General features: G+C 46.2%; 1 protein-coding gene across 2 annotated transcripts; it reads left to right on the top strand.

The window, feature by feature from the left end:
* The first annotated feature begins 9 nt into the window (after positions 1–9).
* Positions 10–16,101, top strand: MSL2 (MSL complex subunit 2). 2 transcript variants are annotated; one of them, XM_041416260.1, is made up of 2 exons: positions 10–599; positions 12,488–16,101. In XM_041416260.1, exons 1-2 carry the CDS (start codon positions 458–460, stop codon positions 14,083–14,085), a joined length of 1,740 nt encoding a protein of 579 aa, XP_041272194.1. In that variant the 5' UTR covers positions 10–457; the 3' UTR covers positions 14,086–16,101. The 2 variants fall into 2 exon arrangements, with proteins under 2 accessions (XP_041272194.1, XP_041272192.1); XM_041416258.1 differs by lacking the exon at positions 10–599 and adding an exon at positions 645–976.
* The last annotated feature ends 1,748 nt before the right edge of the window (positions 16,102–17,849 follow it).

The following is a 17,849-nucleotide window of genomic DNA, read 5'->3' as shown; positions in this document are numbered from 1 at the left end:
CGCGGTGATGCGGCCGCGGTGAACCCCGGGTGCCTCCGCCGCCCTCCCGCCGCATCGGGCTGCGCGGCCCCGCCGCCGCCCCGCGCCCGTTCGCGGATCCTGCCTGCGGCCGCCGCCATGCCGGGCCGCCGCTGAGAGAGGCGCCGACAGCAGCAGGGGCCCCGCGGCGGGGCGGGTATGGCCCGCAGGGACCTGCAGTAGCGCCGCCGCCGCTGCCGCCCGGGCCGAGCCGCCGCTCGGAGCGAGGCCTCCCCCGCGGGAGGCGGAGGAGGAGCCGGCGCGGCCCCCTCTGGCAGGGCCGCCGCGGCCTCCGCGCTGCCGCCGCCGCTGCCGCGCGGCTCCAGGTGGCCCCGGACCAAGGTGACACCCTGCCGGCCCCCGCCCCGGGGCCACCTGCCCCCGCGGCCCGCGCAGACCTTCTTCGCACCGCGCAGCCGGCGGCGAGCGAGCGGCGGCGATGAACCCGGTGAATGCCACTTCTCTCTACGTGTCCGCGAGCCGCCTGGTGCTCAACTACGACCCGGCGGACCCCCAGTCCTTTTCCGAGATTAACAAGCTCCTGCCCTACTTCAGGCAGTCCCTCTCCTGCTGCGTGTGCGGTGAGGATCTTTCTTTTGTTCCTGCACAATGAGCCTCCCCGGGGCTCCCGCACGGCCCTGGGCCGCACCGGGGCTGCCTCGGCCTCGCCTCGCCCGGCCCGGTCCGGGGCAGCTCCCGGCAAAGTTTGCCGGGCCGGGAGTCCCCGGTGCCGCGGCCGCCGGGGGGGCGGCTCGGCGCTCGGGAGCGGCGGAGTGGGAACTGCCCGGGCTAAACCCGCCCCCGGCGCGGGGCAGCCGCGGGCAGGGCCGGTCACAAGGGCAGGGAGGCGGCAGGGGCCGTGTCTCAACAGCCGCGCACGCTGCGAAGGCGGTGGCGGCACGGAGAGAGTGTTTGCCTGAAAATGCAGCGCTTTATTATGATCACGGCTTCATCAAGGGTACGGCAGTTGTCAGTGGTTGTTGGAATACCCCGGTGTAGTGGAGTTGATCGCTTTAAAAAAGCGATGACTAAGAGCGAGTGTGGTAAAAGATATCCAAAACGAAATACAGACCGTAGAGGCAGGGGAAGAGGAACTTCGTAATTTTTCCCCCCCTCCTTAAAATGTAAACAATAAGTAATTCCGATTGAAAGCCGGGAAACAATAATTGATTTTTTTTTTTTTTTGTGCCTAGTAAATAAATGTTCTGTAACAACAATTACCTTAAAAAGCAAACAGGCTGGAAGTCTGCTGGGCTTTCCCCACTCCTGTCCCCCAGAAAAGAGCGTTCTGTGTGCTATGGGCAAAGGCAGTATCCGGAATTTCGGTGTTACAGTCTGGGGAATACTGGGAAGGAATTGCATTCTGCTGTTTACGGAGTGGGGGCATGTGTCCGTTCCTGGGAGGAAGCTCTGGAATAAACTGTTAGGTTTCCTTGAACTTCCCTTTGAAGCCTTGGTCAGTGTCGGGAGGGGGCTCTGACCTGTTAGACCTCTTGGTTGCTAAATTTTTTTTAAATCTCCTTTTTTCCCTCTGGTAGTTTTGAGTCCTGTCCTGTTTGTGTTCGTATTTTCCTGACAGAGTGGTTTTACGTTCGCTGTGTTTGTCGGTACCGGTGTGTGTGTTACACTGGATTTGAATTGAATCACTGGGGTTTAGGAAGTTAAATATTTTATTTATTTACAGGATCAGGATTTAACTGTTGAGACGGCTAAAGTAGCGTTAGATGCTTCCTATCCTCCCGCTGCTGGCTCCTCCCACTTAAAGTCTTTGAAAATAGAGATCTGTTTGCGCTGGGAAAGAGGGAGCCCGTTCCCAGGATCTCTGCATCGTCATTTCCTGAAGTAATTTGTCTTAAGGATTTTTCCTCATGGAATCCCGATGTTGATGCATCTCTGCTTTTTATTTCTTATCATCTTAGGCCAAATTGATTCCAACCCCAGCTGTGCTTTCTTCCCATAAATTGTTCTTGCTTTTGGTCAGTCACCAGACTGCTTTTGCCAAAAAATACGCAAATATAATTCTGATTTTTTTTTTTAAATAGGATATTTGCATTGCTGTGCTCTCTGGCCTCTCCACTTTAAGCTTGGTCTTCTGAAGTATGTTCTTTGTTCTCCTTGCCTTGCCTTCTTCCCTTCTTGGCCTTTTGCAATCTTAGTTTTACACTCTGTGCTGTTGAAATTGTCTATCTTTAATTTGTCCCTGCCCAAATTCCTGAGCTTTTTTTCCCCCTTCTTCAGCTTTTCTTGCTTGGTTTTTCTGTCACTATCAGTTTTGTAGAGCAAACCAGGTTTTTAGTTTGTTTTCTTCCATTTCATTATGCCTCCATGGATATTCCTATTTCAAAACCATGGTTCCGCTTTCTCTCTTGACCCTATATTTTCTTTGAATATTAGGGTTATTCCTTCGGTGTATATTTTTTTTCCTACTGTGGCCAGCTTTCAGATAACTGTAGCTGCTGTTTATTTGAAATGTTTTGCTTACAGCTGATTAACCAGTCTTATCTGTGCCTCCTGGACTCCTGTTTGTGGTGTGTCAGTATCCAGGGGCCTCAGTAAATTCCACACTCGCTGTGGAGCCGTGCAGTAAAGCAGAGTTACTCAGGTGTGTCTTGAGCCTGAGGTGGCCATGGGGGAGAGGGCCTGTCCCACACAGAACTGCTCACTCTGGTGTTCCCAGTGTCACAAGTCTACAGTCCAGACTGGTAAAGGCCAGTCCATCTTTTCCTCATTTGCTTTTTGTGTTCCTTTTCTCTTAGTGCTAAGAGCTGTTACACCTTTTATATCTTCTGAATATTTAAGGTCATTAAACCCTGTGCAACGATCAAAGCCTTTTTATCTTTGGTGTTTTAAAAGAGAAAAGTCTAATTACTGAAGTAAAGGCTACATTGAGAGATCATGACTATGACCACCCAAAACTGCCAGAATCCCAGAATATTCTGGGTTGGAAGGGACCCTCAAGGGCCATGGTATATTAGTGAATGGCCCGTGGAGGGACTGAACACAGAACCTTGGTTCTGACCAGCTGAGCTAATTGTGCACTGTGGGTTTGGGCTGGCTTTTTTTGTTTTAATGCTTGAAAGCTTTTCTGATGCTCACTTCTTGCTGCCCTCTTTGTTTATACCATGAGACCCAAATACCTGGCTCTGGGTCCATGGACATGGAACTTGGAGTGTCTGGTACTTTCCTTGCACAGATCTTTGTAAAGTGCTTAGTGCTTTGTGGGAGAAATGCTGCAGGAAGTATCAGTAGTGGTTAAAGTCTCAAGTGCTGGACTTCTAGGAATTCCCTTGGGAAGTCACTCCACAAATTAGTACTCCTTATGTCATCAGCTTTTTCTCAGTGTGTAATCTCTCTTGAGTGCATTCTGTAATGCTTTGTTATGCTGTAGGTATTAATTCCATGGTCCAGATTGTCCCTTTAATTTTTAGGGAACTGTTTTTAGGAGAAATGAGTGCTAGCTACATAAATCAGCTAACATTCCTGGGCTTCCACTGTGCTCCCAAAGCACGAGGCATAAGCCAGCTCATTTCCTTGTGATCCCATAGTCTTTTACACCAGCTCACATAGCAGGGGGTGGCAGAAGTTTTTGGACCCACATAATTATGAAGTTCTAATTAAAGCTCTGATTTCAGATTCAGGTTGGCACACATGGAGTTGCAGCAGTAGAAAGCCAAAATGTAAATACAGTATGTAAGTGTAAGTCATCTGAATCAGTTCTGGGTGGATTCAAGGTCTCCCTCTTGCCTCATGATGGGTGATAAGGGTTCAGTTCTGTAGCTGGAATAGCCGTGTGTGTATTTCTAGGATTTAAGTGTGATCATGTGACAGTTTCCTGGACAGTGCTGTAGGTAATACATCATCCTTTTATAGGGATGTATAAGACAATATTTCCTAGAGCTTTTAAAACTTGAAAATAACTGCTCCCAAGTGGGCATTGGGCAGAAGGGCTATGCCTTGTGTGTTTTGAGGATATGAAATACAAGTTTCAGTCTCTGGAATAAAGTGATTATTATAAAACTGCATGTTAATACACATTTAGTTTAAAAATAGCATAGTAGCATTTATGCAACAAGCTTCTATGTTTTAAAGGTGCTGTCCATTGGGATAAACATCTTAGCAGTTAGAACCATTCTCTGGTTCAGATACTGTGCAGGTAACTGCAAGTCATTGGTCTTTTCTGCATTAAGAGCCTTCCTTGAAATTCTTGAATTACAATTCTTGTAAGAGTTGAAATGCTTGTAAGAGATAGGATTGCCAGTCAGATCAGCTTAGCTTTTTATCCATAGAGAACTTCATCATGGAATCTCTGCAAGATATTTCAAAGGTATGTGAAAGATGGTTATTGCTGTTTGAGAGAGTTCTTGGAAGCTGGCAGGGCAGCAGGACAATGTTTTGTGCTTGGCCAGGAACCCAGCTGGTGCTGGGAAATACAGGATGAGAATACAGTTCTTGCCTTAGACATCCTGTAATCCCAGTAAGGGGATGTGAGACAACATGTGGCTTTAGGGAGATTAGGGGGGGAGGAACAAAGAAACCATGGCAGCACTGACTGGTACCTCACAGAGCCCCACCCGGTGTTCTGAGGCAGCTCTTGATGATTTTAGCCAGGGGGTTGAAGGCTCAGTGCTGCAGTAGCATTGTGGAAACAACTTCCAAGCATAGGCAAATGCCATGGACTGCCTAAAAAGTAAAATGAAAACTTATCTTTTGTTTTTCTATATAAAGATTAGTGTAAGGATGTTATTTCCCTCCTGCTCTTGTATAAAAGCAATAGCCTGTTTTGAGAGTTTTACACTGCCAAAGTAAGTTGAATAGAGTGTATAATGTAATTACATATTATAATCAATTATACTTTGCACTAGATCTGAAATGTCTCCATACTTGGTGGTATACAATTGTGTAAAATTTTCCACTTTGTGCCATTCTGCCCATGTGAAGGCTTCTCCTCCTCCTCCTCCTCCTCTCTCTGAGGTAATTCTCCTTTGCTTCTGCAGTTCCTGTGTCCCCCAGTGCCCTTCCCTGGTTGTCAGCTATTGGGGTGTGGTTCCAGGCCCCAGGAAGAGCTCAGTGCTGTGGGCTGCACTCTGTCACTGGGAAATAAATGGTGGGAACTGGGTCTGGAGAGTTGGACTGAACTTCCCTCAAAGGGGAGATACTTGAGTGACACCTAAACAGATGGAAACTTCCTGGAAAATTCAGTTTCCTGTCACAGACGTGGAATAAGGGAGCTCTTATTCCACAGACATGGAATAAGGGAGATTAAACAAATTCCCATTCTAATAAAACTTAATTATATGGATGATACTGGAGTTTCCATTTGGGATGTGAGCCATGGCTAAGTTGAGCTTGGATAACAGAGTGTTAGAGTGAAAAAACAATGAGTTTTTTAAGTTTTGTGATGGAAAAGTTTAGCTTGGGACTTCTTCCTTGTCCATTCTCCCTCGGCTGGGGAAAGTGAAGGCTGATTCATGATCTATGCTGCCAGATCAGAGCTGCCTTTTATGTTTGAAAATAGGTTTGGTTCTGTGGGTTTTTTTAGGTATTTTATCCATTGACATTTTCTTCTTTCCTCTGTTTTCATTTATGAGAAATACTGTAAACAAAACTACTGGTAGTTTTTAAAAGTACATGATTTTCCCTTTAAAAATGGTCATGAATGGTTGCCAAAACACTTCTGAATTTGTGGAGAATGTGAAAAACAATCAGCATCTCTGAAACAACCATCAGAGAGGATGGGCTAGGGGACTAAGTACCTATCAAATACCTTCTGGTGCAGGTATTCTGTTTGTGCTTGGTCTGGGGAGCAGCTGTCTATAAAATGTCCAGTCTCACATCTCTGTATACACCAGTTTTTACTCAAGAACATGTTGGGTGATTTCCTCTTAAAATCTCCCTACTCAACTTCGTTTCCCTTTCCTGTTTTCAAGCCCTGTGTGTGACCCCTGGGAGAACTGCTTTGTCAAGGTTGTCTGCATTGTGCTGCCGTAGTTTTGATAACAGAAAGTTCTGCCAGTAGAGTTGAGATTGGTTTCTAAACTAAAAATACTCCTCTGCGTTAGAAGATGGAGTAGGAAGAGAAGTAGCTGTGGTCCCCTCGGTGGCAGCTGGGTGACAGTGACTTCCAAAGAGAGTTGCCGTGCTGTCTTTGCTGGGATTGGAGAGGAGTGTTCGTGTTTGAGGAGCTGGGAGGTGATGGATGGCTTTGGTGGTGCCTGAGGATACTGATTAAAGCCATTGTGTTCCCGAGTGTTTAGAGAGGAGTTAATGTGTTGCCAGGGGGCATCTTTATTGGGATGGCTGAGCTGTGTCGGTCCTGGGCAGGAATCACTCCAGCACACCTTCCTCTGCCTTTGTTTGCTTTGCCGCCTAAGATTTACACCTCAGGCCTCTCCATACGGACTGAGCGTTCCTGCATATTGTGGTGCGGCCTTTAGTAAGGCCAGAAAACATCCCCTGGGGCTGGGCAATGCCTTGGGAAGTGATGGCAGTACAGCCTTTCCTGAGCACGGTGCTTTGCAGGGAGCACAGCTTTCCCTCTCTCCTGGAGGATTGCACCGAGTCCCGCAGTGATGTAATTTGGAATTCCGGCTCTCCCGAGCCTGCCCACGGCTGCCTCCCTCTGCACTGTGCCCTCGGAGAGCACACTTCACTCTGAGATTCTGATGTTCCAGCAGCTTTGTTTGGTGTGGAAAAATTGTTTTCATTACTTTTAGTTTGCTTGGAGAATGTGATGGACTTGATCTATAACTTCCAAAGCAAGTTCTGACTCTTGTGAGTGTTTCTGCAGCTTAGAAAAATGTTATTATTTTATACCCATAGGAGAAATGTTAACTTTGCTATTTGAAACTTCTCAAAATACAGCAGACTTGACTTTTGGAAAACATCATTATGTGAAAATTTTACACTGCATGGTGAAAAAGATTAATTTATCCATCTTCTTAACCTCAAAGTTTGAACTTTATCACCCAGTTTGGAAAAAATTCTAAATGTATTTTTAACCGAGATTTTGTAAACACGAGGACTTCCAAACAGAATTATAACTTCGACATGGGACTTAGTAAAAATGTTCTGTTGTTTATGTGGGGGGTGGACTCAACAAGGCAGTCAGTTCCTTCTGCAATTATAATGCAATTTGTTGTAGTTTTTTTCCTTGAACTTTAGCTAAATAGGTTGACTGTATTTCTCCAAATATGAAGAAAAATAGTCTAAGTGTCTTCTGATCATGGTTAAATTGGGTTCCCATGGTGTTCAGGCAAAAACAGTGCAGTTTTTATTTTTTCAGAGAGTTATACAAACATTAATTCATTAGTCACAACTGTCCCTATATAAGGGTAATAATGTCTTTAGCAATTTTTTCATAGTTGTGTGTTCATGGAGGATGTGCAGAAATATTCAGTAGCCAGCAGAATGTTTTCTCTGATAAAATTTTGAAATAAGTATTTTTAGTTGATTTGGGATTTTTTTTTTTAGTGCTTTTTTGGTGTCCCCCACATTTCCGTTACACTCAGCAAGGAATTTTTAAGTGTGTGTGGATGTCTTGGTCAAATTCTGGTGGTGTGGTTGGGGTGATCTAAGGGCAGGGTGGTGTTTGCAGGAAGAAATCATTTCTGATAGTGCACAGGGAAACTCATTGTTTCTCAGAGTTCTTGCTGGGAGTCTTGGGGAACAGTTTTGGTTCTACTTTTTGGCTGAATTGAACAATTTCTCTGTACAGAACCTTGTGTCAAAGGCCATGGAAGGATCACACATCTGTAGTGCTGTGTTGTGAACTGCCCTCAGCTCTATTCCGTGTTGTGCAGCTGTGGGCTCAGAGCTGTGCCCCTGTAATACTGCAGAGATGTCTCAGCTAAGAGCACAGAGCTGGCAATGCTGTGCAGTGGGTGGGACACCTGAGGGACGGGGGATCCGGCAGATTTCACTGAGAAATCTGAGAGGAGCTGCCCAACATACTTCTACCTGGGACAACTGCTAGGGCAGGGGTGGGACAGACATCAGTCTGGGGAATCTGGCTCCTGACTTCGGTGCAGTTTTGGTGAAATGCATCAAATCCAACATGGTCCAGCCCACCCTGAGTGTAGGTTTGGAAGTGGGCGATGTTAGGGCTTGGGATCTGAGACCTTTCCCTGCTGTCATGTCCATGTACTAATCTATGTGAGTCAGAATGTGTTCAGTTTTCTTGTTTTGTGGGAAGTACCCAGATCTCCCACCCCTCTAAAACAGATCCCACACATTTGTTGTATTCCTCTGCAGATGGCTGACAGACCTTTTTGCTGCTCATCATATGCCTGCCTGTCTGTCGTCAGATAGTTTTGCAAATAGTGCTTTTAGGGGGTTTATCCAACTGGGGAAACGCTGCTTTTGTGAGGGTATTTTCTGTTGTGTTTTGCCTTAAAGCCTCGTTGAGCTGCTGCTCATTCTTCTGTGGGCTCCAGCTGATGATTTCTTGGGTGAGAAGATGCAGTGTGGAGAGGCAGGGAGCAGTTCAGGGAAGGTGGTGGGGAGAGCAGGGCTGTTCCTTCCCACGGTGCTGCAGCTGAAGCTCTGGAGCTGCAGGTAGAGGGGTGGCTGAGCACAAACCCCTGTGCAGTGGTTCACAGTCACTGAGAACCAGCTCCTGTCCTTCAGCAGCTCCTGGACTCTGAAGCTTGGATGTGTCAAGTTGTTGGAGCTTTCTGGGCGTTTCTAATTATTTTAGTAGAAACAATCAGATGATGTTTAATGCCAAAATGAAAAGGCTGACAGTATAGCAGTGCAGCTGTCAAAGCTCCAGCTGTGGATATGACTTTGGGGTCCTTGGCATGTAGAAGTCCGTGTGTGAAACCTCAGATGGGTAGAGCTTCCTGTTCTTCAGAGCTTGGTAGGGGCTCAGTATGTTTGTTTCTGTAATCGTGGTTTAAAAATAAGCTTGTGCTCACTGTGCTGTTTGATGGGCACAGATTGGTGGCTGAGCTGCCCTCTCCTCCTGTGTCCCATGGCTGCCCCCGGTGCTGGCTGAGCACCAGAGCACTTCTGGTGATCCCAGTGCAGCCAGGATGAACCCCAGGGATACAACTGTATTTGTAAAAAAAAAAAAAAATTGACTTATTTTCTTCTATTTTACTTAATGAAATTAAGATTTAATAATGAAATAATTCTTAAGACCTTGGATTATTGGAAAAGCCAAGATAATTTTCAGTAATTAATGTTCTAGTTTTCCAAGGACCCTAAATTAGGTATTTGTGTTTAGCCCTTACCTGCCTTTGCTGAGGATAGGTGAGAATGGCTGGAGGTACCTGTTCAAGCCTTTCTTCCCAGTGAATTTCATCCATTAGGAGCGTATTTGCTGGGTACAGACACGTAACAATTGTTTTGATTCCCAATTCTTCTCCTCCTTTTGGTCTCAGAGACACAATTTGCAGATGCTTCCCCTCATCCCTGCAGCTGTGAAATAATGCTCATTAAGGACCACAGCAGCAAGTATTCCGTGTGGTTTAAGTGACCTCCCTCCAGCTCCCGGGACAGCCTTTCCAGGTCAGCTGGGATGTTTGGTAAATAATATATTAAAAGTTTTTCCTCTGTATATGCTCCTCATTAATTGTAAGTGCTGATATTAACGAATGTATTTAGTCAGCCTTTCTGAAATCAGCACAGTTAAGAGCTGATGTGGAAGAAAAGTCTCTATTGGAGGGTTTATAAGAACACAGTTTTGCTTTTGGTGTATTGATAAACCCCTTAGCAAAGAGTGAGAAAGGACAGAGCAGGGTTCAGTAACCCCAGGCTACACAGGGCTGTGAAACTGAAGGTCTGCAGTAACTGTGGAAGGGTCTGTGCAGGTGAGTGGCTGCCAATAAAATGAAAAATTGTATTTAGCTTAGAGAAATACTAAATTATAAGCATGGAAAAATACTAACTTCAGGGCCCACCATGTTTATATCTTGGAGATCTGTATACATTTTTAAATTTCTAGAGAGGGGGCAGTACTGATGGCCACCAGGCAAAAGTGAGATCTTGGCCTTGCAAAACCTCGAGGTTCCAAAATGGCTCAGGTGCTGTTTGTGGGACAGTGCTGCTGGACTTAGTGCCCCATCCTGAGTATTACAAGTAATGAAACTTAATTTTATGGGAAATTAGCATCTCATGGTTGACTTTTTTTTTTTTCCCCACTTGTTAGTACTAAGACTGAGAAGAGTGATAGTGCCACAGAATCCATACAAGAGAGAAACTTTGAAGAATGAATATTCAATGAGATATGAGTTGAAACAGAAAATATTCCCACAGCTCAGGCATTCCTAATGTCTCTCCAGTGTAGGTTGCCTGGCATTTACTGGGAGTAGAACTTGCTCTGTTCTTCCTGGCAGTGAGAGCATGTGAAGTGTTTTGTCTTGTCAGTCCGTCTGGTTTTTCCCTCAAAGCCTCCAGAAATTTAAATTTTCCCGTATCCTCTTTTAGCATTTGTACTTACTTATTCAGGAGTTTCAGCCAAATCTATTTTGGGACAAATAAAACACACTGTTGGTGATGCCTTTTTAAAAATAAATTTAAAAGTTAAGGTGGTATCTTGTTATTTGGTGCCATCTCTGAAGTATTTTACTTCTGTAAAGCATTGTAACTCAGCCTTATTGTCCTAAGGAGCCAAGAGAGGCTACTGGTGGATGAGGAGTGCACCCAGCTGCTTTGTGTCATTAATTAATTGGGAATTAATTAATGCTGGTGGCTTTTGGCCCTGGGAGCACTGTAGTTCCAAGGCTCTGGTGTCTGCACTGGCCAGGGCACAGCTCCTGCTGGTGCTGTTGGACTCAGGATCCAGGGGGCTGGACCATTGTTGTGAACTCTCTGCTGAAGGACAGAACTTCTTCAAGGAGCTGGTGGGATTTAAAGTTTTGGTGTTGTTCTCTTCAGGGAACTTTTCTCTTGAAATAAGTTCCATCTTGGGACCACAATGACCACCTCTGCCTTTATATTGTGATATTTCAAGGGAATTTGGGAAAAAACCCAATAATTCCCCCTGCAGGTTGGACTGTGTGACTTCGTGTTCCATCTGTTGGCTTTAAACCTTCCCAGCTTGATGTGATGAGTATTTTGTCTTCTCCTGGTGGGGTCTTGTCACACTGCCACACAGGGCAGGGCTCATTCTGTGCCACTGTGTGCCACCTGCCAGCTTGCTGAACAACTGGATTTCTCTCCATTTATTAAAAATAACTGTGTTATGCCAACCTGAGCACTGACTCTTGTGATTTGTTGCTGAAAACCCAGTTTACATCCAGCCACACCAACTGGATGATAGCTCAGGTGGAGGGCTGGGAGCAGCCCCTTCCCAAAGAGGGATCAGGGAATGCAGGGAAAAGGGATCAGAGAAGTGAGTATTGAGAGAAAACATATTTGATATTTTGGGGGTAGTCTGATTTGATACATGATCTTTGCTTCCTCTTCCCAAGTTGTTTAATTTTATTCACTTGTTGCAGCAGATTGTTTTCACTTTGGAAAGTCTGGGTGGGAATTCCCTGATGGCTGTAACTCATCCAGCAGAGGCTCCTTATGAGAGAAGGGTCTGATCAAAGCTGAGAACGTGCTGCTGGGAGGGGAGGGAGGCCTTTTGCTGGGGATGACTATAGATACTCTGCAGTTTAATTTAGGAGATGGAATATCTTTCTGGCCTAGAGCTGCCTGGAAATAGCAAAGCAATACTGTCACTTTCTGGATATAGGAACTAGTTGGATTGTTTCTATACAGAATTTAGTTTCACTTGTTCTTTCATATTTTATCCTTAGGTAATATTTGAGTTGTTCTTAAGTAAAACCAAAGCCATTCTTCCAGGTTTTTACAGTTTTGGGGATCTTTCAGACTGTCAGTGCTCGGGGCCTGAAACTTTCTGGGCTGTCAGGGGTGTGTGGATTCCTTTAGTAGCTGATTTTTATTAGTTTTTTATTCTAAACAGTAAAATATTGAAAAAAATTATTTATTATGATGGTTTCACTAAATGCTAAATTAAAAATAACACAAAGTCTGCTGTGTCTTCTTCCCTTTAGGGGTGGATATTTAATGATTTTTACATTCCTTTCGGAGTTTTTCCTTTCTCTGCTCTTCCCATTTGCTTTTACTAACTCCATTAAAATCTTTGCAGTAAGTTATCATGGGAGTTTATTATTTCACTTTTGGTAAATTGATAGAAATCTTGTGTGTGCTGTAAGTTTCTGTGGACAAAGCTGACGGGGAGAAGGCAATCAGTAGTTTTGTGGTTGAGAATGTTTGTAAAGGCTGCAGCACACAACACGTTGTGGTGTGATGGTTTTCTTCTAATTTTATCTAATGTTTTAAAACCAGGTTGGCAGCTGTGAGAAATTGTACAGGCAGTTGTTTGGATGGGATGTTTTCTTGTGAATAACTCAACTTTTAAAGTAACGTTTTTTGATAGTACAAAAAAATTCACCCAATAATGTCCCAGAAACCTGCCTTAAGTCCATTGTAATCTTCCTCTTCCTTTTTCTCGTAGGAAATTTGCTACAAGATCCTATTGCTCCTACCAACTCCAATTGTCAGCATTATGTCTGCAAAACGTGTAAAGGCAAGAAGATGATGATGAAGCCCTCGTGTAGCTGGTGCAAGGACTATGAGCAGTTTGAGGAGAACAAGCAGCTGAGCATCCTGGTGAACTGCTACAAGAAGCTGTGCGAGTACATCACGCAGACGCCGCTGGCCCGGGACATCATCCAGGCCGTGGATTGCTCTGCAGACCTGCTGGCTCTGCTCAAGGATGGGGCACCGCTCCACGAGGAGACGGAGAAGTCCTCGGATGCGGCCCTGGCTCTGTGTCTGACGCACTCCCCGGTCCCTTCCACCTCGGAGCTGGCGACGGACACGCCGGGCGGGTTCACGGCGCTGCCCGAGAGCGCGCCCAGCCTGGACCTGCGGGGCTCTGTCATCAACGGGCTGCCCCCCTGCAACGGGCTGTCGGTGGAGAAGCTGGGCGTGAGCATCCCCTCTCCCGAGCACGCCAGCGCCATCGATGTGTGCAGCACCGGGGATTACATCAAAACAGAGGACATCCCCGGCGGCCTGCAGCCCGTGTGTGACACCGTGGCCACCAGCGACCTGTGCCCCGCGGGCATCGACATCTGTGGCTTCAGCGAGGACATCAAGCCGGGCGGCTCGCTGCTGCTCAGCGTGGAGGAGGTGCTGCGCAGCCTGGAGACCGTGTCCAGCGGCGAGGTGTGCGACTCCAACCTGCAGCCCGGCTTGGAGGCAAACATGGCCAACGGCCCCTTCCTGCAGCTCTCCCCCCCTCCCCTCAGCCATAACATTTTCATGTCCACAGATGCTTCTCCTCATGGGCTCTCCTGCACGGCAGCCACGCCCAAGGTGGTGAAGCTGAACAGGAAGCGCTCTCGCTCCGAAAGCGACAGTGAGAAGGTTCAGCCTCTGCCCATCTCCAGCATCATCTGCGGCCCAACGCTGGGAGCGTCGGCTCCCGTCACAGTCAAACAGGAAAATAAAATGTCCTTGCAGCCTATTGCGACTGTACCTAATGGAGGAACTACTCCCAAAATCAGTAAAACTGTGCTCCTGTCTAACAAAAGCGTGAAAAAGAACTTAGAACACGCCCCTAAGAAATCCCACCCAAAAGCCAAACCAGGGGTGCTGAAAACAAAAGACAAGGCAAAGGAGAAAGTTCCCAGCAGTAACGTTATGCCAGGAAGCCCAACAAAAACTGTGTATAAAAAGCCACAAGAAAAGAAAGGGTGTAAATGTGGTCGTGCCACCCAAAATCCAAGTGTTCTTACATGCCGTGGCCAACGCTGCCCTTGCTACTCTAACCGCAAAGCCTGCCTTGACTGCATATGCCGTGGCTGCCAAAACTCCTACATGGCTAACGGGGAGAAGAAGCTGGAGGCCTTTGCAGTGCCAGAAAAGGCCTTGGAGCAGACTCGGCTTACTTTGGGCATTAATGTGACAAGCATTGCCGTGCGCAATGCCAGCACAAGCACCAGTGTAATCAATGTGACAGGGTCACCAGTAACGACGTTTTTAGCTGCCAGTACACATGATGAGAAAAGTTTGGATGAAGCTATAGACATGAGATATGACTGTTAAACCTTTCTTTCTTTTCCCTGCCATCCGTAGGGGAACTGCTACAGGTTTAAGGCAGCTATGGTTCTGTTTAACTTGCTGGAGCTCCTGCGTTTAGATCACTTGTATCAAGTGTTTTTCATTGCTATGTTCTGTGTATTAGTGTCTGGGAAATAGTTGCAGATAATGGAGGAGTTACCCTAAAACTGTTTTTAGTTCTTACAGCACCTCATAGTTTGAGATGGATTGCTGATGTAAATGATTTTATCACAAGATCTTTTGACAAGGAATATATTGACCTCATTGTACTTGCTCATGCTTTGTGCTCAGTCAAAGCTTCAGCTTCAGTGTAGCATCCAGATAGTGCATCTCAACTGTGCTAGATGATGGCATAGAGAAATAATTATTTGATGGGTTATAGTCAACTTGAGCAGGAAATGACCTGACATTCCTGTAGGAAAGGCAGCACAAGCTGGGGGATACACTCCAGAAAGGGTAGGTAGTGGTGATTGTGAGAATTGGTTGTGCCCTCTACTGAACAGCATACAGTTAAAAAAGATTTTAATAAATGTACTGAGCTGGCAGGCCAAAAGACATCTCGGGCTGCAGGCAAGGCTCAGGAGGGTTGGGTGGATACAAAGGTCGAGCTCCAGCTTGGATACCCCATCCTGGTAATGACATCATGATCCTTGGGCTTTGTCTTCCTAACACTTCACAGGTCATGTCCCTGCTCAGTTGCCCCTCTGTGCCAGCCCCCTGTGCATGACAAGTCACTGAGGGGCTGGGGGAGAACATCACTGGTACCCTACGAAGGTTCAAATTCTATTAGCACCATCCTCTCCCTTTCCCGAGTTCCTGCTGTTTTACTGCTGTTGCTTCTAGGGAAGAGAAGGGGTTTTGTGGGTTCCAGGAAGTCCTTGGCTGATTTTCCCCCCTCTGGTGCTGATCAGTGCCAGGGCTACAGGGAGATGCTGCAGCACTTATCACCACTGGGGGGGTTATTTGATCAGGTTTGTAACAGAGCCGGGACCCCTCCCACGGAGGGGAGTTCCCTGCTGACAGGTACCTCCCAGCCAGGGCACAGGATCGAGGCTATCAAAGGTCAAATTTTTGGGGTGTTTGCTAAACACAATAAGCTAGCTATAACTCACTCCACCCTGAACCTATCTCACTTTTTGTTAAAATGTTGAAAGCAGCTTTTGAAGGTCATTGCTTTTCAGCCTGGGCCAAAAGGCTCGAAAATAGAAAAATAACACAAAGTTGTCGAGCTTATCTGGAAAAGTGTTACAGTGAAAGAATTCCTCTTAGGAATTCAGCTTTGTGCAAAAATGGTTGATTTCAGCGCAATCCCTAAATAAGAGTGCAGGCACAAGATTTAGTTGTGCCTTCAGGGCTTCATTGGAAGCCTAAAATGTTGAGATTGCTTTGTGAAAGTAGAAATTCTCCTCTTGGAATGACAGAGCACAACCTGAGCATGGGCTGACTCGAACACAAACATTACTGTCTGATTTTAAAGGCCATTCCTGTTTCAGCAGCATGTTAAATGGTGTGTGGATTTTTTAGTTCCTTTCCTGCTTCCATCTTCCCTTTTCCTCAGGCACAGCCCCTGCGGTGCTGGGTGTGCTTTGATTTGGCACAAAGCACGTACAATGACGGTTCCTCACCGAGAAATGAGCAAAACCCTTTGGACACAAATGGCACCTCCTTTTGTTTTGTAGTGTACCATGGTGTCATTTTCTGTGAATGTGGTCAGAGCTTTTTGTTGGTTTTGGTTTGTTTCTCCCCCCGTCTTTTTTGTGGGGTGGGCAGGGTGGGGGGTTAAAGCCATAGGAAGAAAAATGTGATGTACGTGTCCAGTCTGTACTTTTTTGTTTTTGTTTTGCAAGAAGAGTTGAAAAATATTTTTGATAATGAGTAAATGGTGGAAAATGCTTCTTAGTATTCTTGTCTTTATTTGCCAACCCAAGTACCTAAGATCTGTGTTTTTTAGCCCTCATGAGATTTAACGATGTCCTATTAAAATGTATTTAGTTAAACTTGTATGTGATTTTTGTGTTGACCCAGAGGGATCCTACCAGTCTCTAATTTGGTGGTTTGATCGTGACCTACTAATGTAAATCTGTTTATTAGTCCACTACGTGTAAGCGAAGTAGCGACCCGGAGTCTGGGAGTGGCTGCACAGCACGGGTTGTGTCGGAATGCTTTTGCAGAGCTGTTCAGTTTTGCCGAGATTGTTGATGGTACATTTTTAGGACTTTCATTAAATTAAATACAAAGTACCTTTGCTCCAGAAATGTGGGAGTATTTGGAATCTTTACTATCTCACTGCTGCATTCAATGTGGTACCAAAAGTTGGAGAACTTAGGTCAAGAGTGTTTCGGAGCGTCGACAGGAGAGCCCTGATGGTTAATGTAAAACTGCAAATGGTAGATTCAGGTTGTTTCTAAAAAACATTTCCTTTTATGCTGCCACATTCTTGAAATGTATATTAAAATTCAAATTGATTTAATAAATGTTAGTTTTCTAATTCTATTTGGCAACTGCTGAAGGCATCAGTGTGGCATATGTTGAACTCATTGTCTAAATACTACTTAGTGTGTTGATGATTAATTCTCTAATTGTTTAAATTAGGGTTGGCTTGGTTTGGTTTCCTTGCCCTCCTGGCTAGTTGTTTGTGAGCTGAGCAATGGAAAGGATCGTCTTGGTGCTGACAGGAATTCCAGCAGCTCCACTTGGGAAAGCATTCCTTCCACAGCAGCTTCCTGCTTTGGAGCCTTCCTGCCTTGGCTTGGGCAGAGAGCAGGGTGAGAATGCAGTCCAGCACAGCCCAGGAGGGACTTGTCCCTGCTGCCCATCCCCTGGAGCTGGAGAGTCACTGGTGGGTGCAGCTCAGTGATTATTTGAGCTCCAGCCTGGCCCAGCTGGGCTGCCCGGAATTCCTGGCGTTCCTCCTGGGGGCTCTGGATCCGGGGAGCTGCTCCCAGCATTAGCGCAGAGGGAGCTGCTTGGGGATTTCTTACAGAGGAAGTGTGTGATATTCCAGTTTTCTTCCCAATCCCCTTGAAGGCAGGGATTAACTGCCAAACTTTATTAAAACCCTGTCATTTGTAGAGCAGAATCAAAAGAGAAAAAGCAGTTTTTGGTCACGTGTAGTGGTACAAAATCCAGTGCTTCTGACCATCCAGATCTGAACATAGTTGTGAACAAGCAGGAGAAGCCCTCTACACTTCCCTGTAGAGTGGAAAGGCTCTTCCCAGGTATCACATGTTAAAAATGTTCAGACACACGAGTCAATGTGGCATTGGGTGATGGGGCTTAAAGGGCAGGGTGGAGCTCTCAGAGGTTGGATTTGGTGATCATGGGGGTCTTTTCCAACCTTAATGATCCTATGACAAACCAGGGGTTGGGATTAAATCCCAGAGGAGGGGGGACAGGGAGACAAAACATTACCTGCTGGATGTGTTACCTTTGGCTCTCCCAGCAGGAGCTGTTCTTCCCTGGCTTGTCTGACCACAGTGCAGAGCCAGGGGCACTGGGGCTCAGCAGTCTCTCCCTGCAGATGTTCTTCCCTTGCATGGGAGCTGCAAACATTCCCAGGGAAGAGCTGCCCTTGGTGCCTTCAGCACAGCCTGGGACTGCCCCTGCCAGCCCCAGCATTCGGTGGTGTCAGAAGAACCTGCAGAGTTACAGAGGAATGAACTCGAAAAGCCAGTTTGCCAAGGCAGCTGCTTCTGGCACAGCAGGGAGCTGCTCCCTCAGTGAAACTCCAGAGTTTCAAGGAACAGATC

The sequence above is a fragment of the Onychostruthus taczanowskii genome, unplaced genomic scaffold (assembly GCF_017590055.1).
Source record: "Onychostruthus taczanowskii isolate IOZ18803 unplaced genomic scaffold, ASM1759005v1 scaffold51, whole genome shotgun sequence".
Lineage (NCBI taxonomy): Eukaryota > Metazoa > Chordata > Aves > Passeriformes > Passeridae > Onychostruthus > Onychostruthus taczanowskii.
This window is presented reverse-complemented; position numbering and strand designations above follow the sequence as displayed.

Bases quoted from the DNA above. Each gene is read 5' to 3' on its own strand.
- MSL2 (XM_041416260.1), top strand. From the start codon at position 458: ATGAACCCGGTGAATGCCACTTCTCTCTACGTGTCCGCGAGCCGCCTG. The intron at 600-12,487 runs GTGAGGATCTTT...TTTTTCTCGTAG, and splicing joins CCTCTCCTGCTGCGTGTGCG to GAAATTTGCTACAAGATCCT.